This window comes from Teleopsis dalmanni, chromosome 1 (assembly GCF_002237135.1).
Source record: "Teleopsis dalmanni isolate 2A chromosome 1, ASM223713v2, whole genome shotgun sequence".
Lineage (NCBI taxonomy): Eukaryota > Metazoa > Arthropoda > Insecta > Diptera > Diopsidae > Teleopsis > Teleopsis dalmanni.
The window spans coordinates 1,225,901-1,231,952 of record NC_051846.1 but is presented as its reverse complement, the minus strand read 5'-3'; the positions used below and the strand labels follow the sequence as shown (position 1 = coordinate 1,231,952).

At 32.5% G+C, this 6,052-nt stretch overlaps 1 protein-coding gene across 2 annotated transcripts; it reads left to right on the top strand.

The window, feature by feature from the left end:
- Nucleotides 1–2,725: 2,725 nt before the first annotated feature.
- Nucleotides 2,726–4,722, top strand: LOC119673506 (zinc finger CCCH domain-containing protein 3-like). 2 transcript variants are annotated; one of them, XM_038084803.1, is made up of 4 exons: nt 2,726–3,422; nt 3,488–3,949; nt 4,020–4,215; nt 4,298–4,722. In XM_038084803.1, exons 1-4 carry the CDS (start codon nt 2,758–2,760, stop codon nt 4,661–4,663), a joined length of 1,689 nt encoding a protein of 562 aa, XP_037940731.1. In that variant the 5' UTR covers nt 2,726–2,757; the 3' UTR covers nt 4,664–4,722. The 2 variants fall into 2 exon arrangements, with proteins under 2 accessions (XP_037940731.1, XP_037940730.1); XM_038084802.1 differs by having other exon boundaries at nt 3,485–3,949.
- The last annotated feature ends 1,330 nt before the right edge of the window (nt 4,723–6,052 follow it).

The window sequence follows — 6,052 nt, the reverse complement described above, 5'->3', positions numbered from 1 at the left end:
GATATGATACGAGCGTAGCTTGTGATTAAAGGGTTCCTACTCCCTCTTATGTACATTTGCAAATCATAATATTATCGTAATATGATCGTAATATTTATCGTAATAAGGTTGCACACTATTACCAAGGTCTGCTGGTGTTAGGGTTGAACAGGAAATAAAGCTCAGGCCAGACTATTACAATATCAATTAATTCAAACGAAGGAAAGGTTTTTGTATTGATGCAAGGGATATATTTTAAAACAATGTAAATGTCTAACTGCATTCTGACTACGCACGGTGTTAACATCTCTCCAAAAGAAAATATAGCAAAACACAAATCAAATATATTGCACTCTTTCTCTTCAGCTAAAAATGCATACATTTTATATCAAATTTACAAGCAAAAGCAAAACTAGAGAACAAACACAAAGCGTTCCTCTTGATGGGTCTAATGTTTTTGGAGACAAATTTTTAAAAAGCTCAATTGAGAAGTCCTCTTGTATTTAGTGTTCTTGCTATCACGTACAGAAACTTTGGCTGATAATCGAATGGATACCAAACTCAATAATGTAACAGGAAGGGGACGATTAGTGCAGGTTCCAAGAAAATACGTTAAATTTGACTTAACGTGACATTGCGTGTGACTCAGTCACTGCCGGGGGAGTGATGTGGTGGTTCCATATTCACCATTCATTATTCAAAATAATATGAGTTGGCCATGCAAACATGAACAAATAAAATATTGAAAATGAGATGAGTTGGACAGGCAGAAGAATTTTCCTACTTAAGCCTCACTGAATTTTTCTTTAAATTATATCATAATTTCCAACAGCTCTATTTTTTTTTTCAATTGATAGAATTGTCAATGCAGGTAGTCTCTCAGGCTCATCATACTTCTCAAATATGTCTTAATCAATTTTAATTTTGAGAAGCTTCCTTTAGGATGTGTTGCTTTATATCGTTGTTTGAGCTTAGTAATATCGATTTTAAAAGCAGCAGTTCCTCATACAGTTCAATAGGCGGAATGTCGCTGTTTTTACCTTCCCAATGTATTATACCTGAAGTATTACAATGCTTGGGAAGGTCTTCGTTTGGTATACTTTCCATACGATTAATGTATAAACATATATAAAACTAGCCGTTCAAAATATCCATTAAATGTTTTAAATCGACAGTCGGTATTAATTATGATAGTATCTATCATTATAGTAAAAAAGTTTACTTTATACTGCATTTCAATGGATTCTATGGGTCCATCAATATATTCATCACTGAACAATCGTTTCATCTTTGCTATTATTTTTTCTTTAAATTTAAATGCAATTTTGTAACTACTTTTTTTTACAAACAATTAGGATTGTTCAACTATTATTCAAATTCAGTATTTCGATAGTATTTTATCAAGATACGAAATTAGCATAGACTGTCAATAGTGATCTTCAAGTCTACTTTAGTTGATTGCCATAGTTTATTAATAGTGTTCACTCGTAGTAACACTTATAGCACACGTGTTTTACAACAATAAGTTCGAAAGTCAGCCTTTCATTCAGAACTGCTTCACAATCGCTTAGAGGTTCAGAATCATTAGCTTTGTTTCTAAGATTATTCGCGCATTCAATAACATCATAAAATTGCAGAGATATCTTCTTCTTGTTTTAAAGAGAGAAGACCTAAAAGGTCGACTGACTTTGCTCGACTTAACCCGAAAAACGTTTTCACTGTTGTAGAGGAATTAGTTTCATCACTCAAAAGCAAATTCAAATTTTGGCCTCCACAAGGCATAAAAAACTGCCATTTTTTGCACTATCATCCAGGCTACGGGATTCCAGATGAGTTCTAAATGGCAAATTATGAGAGGCCAAGAATTTTGTTATGCCAATGAATGTTGCCCTTAACAGCGAATACCTCCATTGTTAAAAGACTTTCTTATTTACATAAAAAGAGACAAATAATATCATTTTTTCTCTAGTTAATTTAGTCAAGATTTTAAGAAATATCCTAATTATTTTCATATTAATCTAATAACTAGCAACTAGAATTAAAATTAATATTTATTTTAATTTTAATTACATTTTAAGACCTTGTAGAACTTATAAACATGTACGCGCGTAGTCATATAAATTGGTTCAGGTTTTTGAGGTAATCACTGCGAAATTGTTAACATTACTTCAAAATTTGCTATAAAAAATAGTTTATAGATGTTTCATCAAATATTATTATTTTTCATTTATTACCGATCCTTCACCGGTTCTTCATCAATTCTTCAACGGTTCTTCACCGGATTTTCACTGGTTGACGTGATGGGATTAGTTTTCTTTTCGTGCAAAATTTGTAGCTCTGAAATACCTGTACTCTCACGAATTAACTCAGATTTTGTTTTTCGATAGGAAACTGGGGAAATAATTTAAATAGCCCATAGCAAATGGAAGGTTTTGGATTACATCTCAAAATATTTGATATGTTTTCAGAGAGTGATAAGCACTTAAGTCTTTGCGTGGTATACTTTTAATTTGTTTTATATAGTAAAATTTAAATTTTTTTTTAAATTTAGTTTTATTGTAAAATTTGTTTGAAACGAAGTAACCTAAGAAACAACTTTTTTTAACGAAATAAATAATATTCTACAAAGTAAAAAAAAAATTAAGAGCTATAAAAAGTTGAAATTACGCAGAGTGAAGTTAATTTTAAATTTGATTGGTGCGAAATAATTAAATTCTTTACGGATTGTAGTGTAAAAATTCCTTACAAAGAATTTTATAGTCGAAATAATAAACAAACATGATATATATAAATCCAAATTTTATAAAGAAAACCCAAAACAATCCTATTCTATCAGTGAAGACTACACATTTTAACCCGCTGTTTTTCTCGTCAAGACTGATACATATGAATCCACAATTTTTACTTAATCTCGCCGCAGAATATTGGTCAATTGTTGCTAAAGATAATAAAACACCAACATATGAAACTAACATAAACCTCCACACTCCAGCCACAATAGACGAATCGCCTAACACAACTCCACTTACACAAGACCAAGTAGAAACTCGTACACAAGCAGAGAACATTCGCATAACAATCGCACAACAATCACATTCAAACTTACCGCAGGAACGGATCGTTGAAGAAGCTTTATTGGCCAATGTGATTGAAGACTTATCACCATCGACTGGTCACAACAATCATATTCTAGTAAGCCACACACAGCAACATCACAACACAACATTTTTCAAAACAAATGCTACAAGTTCGAAAGTACTGTCACGTAGATTCAAGGTAGTTCATCACAAACGCCTTAATCGCAACCCATTCATTTCACCAAAGAGTTATAAATTAGATAATAAAATTGATAAGGCTTTTAACGCATGCACCACCTCTTCGTTACCAAAAACAAGAAATTTTAACTCTGGTGCGAACTGTGCTCCAAGATCATCAGTATCCAGGTAAGTGTGGCGTTGCTCATATAAACTACAGTAATACTTTAATTATTTAATTACTTTTAAAGCAGTGCATTCTTCGGTTGTCCCTACGGTCAAAATAAAAAATTTCAATTAAAAAACATTAATGGTGTGATGTACAAATTAACACGTAATTCATTACAACGCAAGGACCTCGTCCTCAATAACACAAAACCCAAGTCGGAGAGCACTCACTCAAATGTGAAAATCAATGCACAAGAACAGCAATCAAATCAGTTAGTGGATTTTAAGTCGAAGCTTCCACAAGGGAATGCTGGTGGTCTGCTCCACAAATCTTCGCCAGGTAGTGATACTTCCACGTGGACTAAAAATAACACAACTACGGCGCATGAAAATTGCGCCAAACAATATTCTGCAGAGCAATTGAGAAAACGATATTTCAAGAACAATGTACCATGTGTCATTTTCCAACGAACAGGAAAGTGTGCTGCTCAAGAACTCGGTCGATGCAATAAGAAGCACGATAAGCAGCAAGTTGTGATCTGTTCTAAGTACATACATAATATAAAAAGACTGGAACTGCAGTTTCCTAATAATTCCCTATATACCATAATTTTGTAGATTTCTTCGCGGTGAGTGTGAAAATAAAAACTGTCTCTTGTCGCATAATGCCTCTTACTCGAAAATGCCTGTTTGTAAGTTCTATCTGCGAGGAACGTGCGTCCGCGAGAAATGTCAATATCTGCACAAAAAGCTTAATTCCAAAACTGACGTTTGTGAAGATTTCCTACGCGGATTCTGTAAACTTGCAGAAGAGGTATTTCCATTGAAATAAATATAGAACACATTTATATATATTTGTTGCATATTTTTATTAATTGCAATTACGAATAATTTAGTGTGAAAAACGTCATGTATTTGTATGTCCGCAATATGAACGCAATGGAGAATGCAATACTAAGAATTGCATTTATTGTAAGTCAGGTCGAGATCGGCCTAAAAGAAAGAATGAAAAACAGAAATGCGTGAAATCTAAATCGAGCTCAGATGGATTTGTTAAAAATAATAAGAAGTCTGATCAAAAGGAATTACCAGTGAAAACTGGTATCCATTCTAAGTCTGAAGTAGTTAAAAATCGTTATTTCTTAGAACTTTCTAAAGCAAATGAAATAGATGTTGACACCAATAGTAAACAATTAGTAGATCCAGAATATGAAGTCGAACAGTTAAAAGGCATTGAAATGCCAAACTTTATACCGATTTAGAAAGATTTATGCAAGGTTCTATATAATAAATTATAGTTATATGTGATTTTTACTTTTTAGCAGCGTTAAGTATTAGTTATTTTGAAATTATTAGTTATTCTGAAGTTATAAAATTACAAAATACAACACAACTAAAAAATGTAAAACATGTTTATATAAATAAAAAGTATATTAATAAAGTACTTGTGTTCTTGAGGGCTTTATAATAATTTGCATTATTTCGCAACATATATTCATATCTTAAACGATTTATTGAACGGCGTAAACCGACCATGGCAAAATCGTTTATTCTAATTTACTTTTTTACTTATGTTAAATACTAATATTGTTTGATTTTGAATTTATCTAAGTTTAAACTTGTGCATTTTTCCATTGGTTGTACAAACAAGACGTAACTAGGACGAAATGGCGTTTAAAGTTGTCGCTGTTGTTTTTCACCCAAAAAGTTATCTTAAAACCCAATGTCTAGACAAATCATAAATAGTTGCCTGGCAACCCTGATAGACTGGTTGCTTCTCAAACCTCATTTGCGCCGGTCTTATCATTTTTCAATTTATTCGGTTTTAATTAACGAACTACAAAAAGGCTTGAAGTTCTCAAAATATTGGTGACCCGACCTGATAATAATAAAAAATTAATACGAATTCACCAAAATTTAGGCAAACTTTTAAACAAATTATTTCGGTTGCGAAATATTTTGTCGATCATTTTGTAGTCAGTTTATATTCGGTTAAAATATATACCGTTTTCCTTTATCGTCGACATACGTACCCTCTGCGCAATCAGCGCAGCGTTATCAAGTTTTTTATCGCTGCTCAATTGAGCATGTGACCTTGCAGCTTAACCGGTTTCAATAACAATGATCGTTTTAGCGGATAAATGTTAAACGGTCCTTATTCGTTGTAGACTTTTTAGTGTTATTGCGGTTTCTAACAATTTGTTGTTTTTTGCTATTACTCAGGGGAGCTCGCTATATAATGGCAAATGAAGACAAGAACACACTTTCATTCCTCAAATTAAAATGTGATCGTCTAACCAGACAACTATTTAATTTGAGTCAAAAATTATCCGAAGATTTTATAAGTCGTTGTCATGAAGTGCAATTGCAAATTTATGTTCATACTCTTGAGCAACTTAATGACGATTTTGAAAAATCACAATCTAACCTATAATAGAAGAAGAAAACTTTGACGAATTTTAAGGTGAACCAAGATTTAATTTTTCCGAATCATATGTGGAATTAAAAACAGCGCTTATGATAGCACTTAACAATTGCCGATCTAACAATGTGCAATCATCTACCAGATATCCATCAACAGAGGAAACTTCTTCCATCAACATTAAGTATTCTCGGTCAAGATTACCTGAACTGCAATCACCTACATTCGG

Excerpts from the sequence above, each read along its gene's own strand:
- LOC119673506 (XM_038084802.1), top strand. The coding sequence starts at position 2,758 with ATGATATATATAAATCCAAATTTTATAAAGAAAACCCAAAACAATCCT. Across the intron at positions 3,423-3,484 it reads CCAAGATCATCAGTATCCAG|CAGTGCATTCTTCGGTTGTC; the intron begins GTAAGTGTGGCG and ends TTACTTTTAAAG. Across the intron at positions 4,216-4,297 it reads TCTGTAAACTTGCAGAAGAG|TGTGAAAAACGTCATGTATT; the intron begins GTATTTCCATTG and ends CGAATAATTTAG.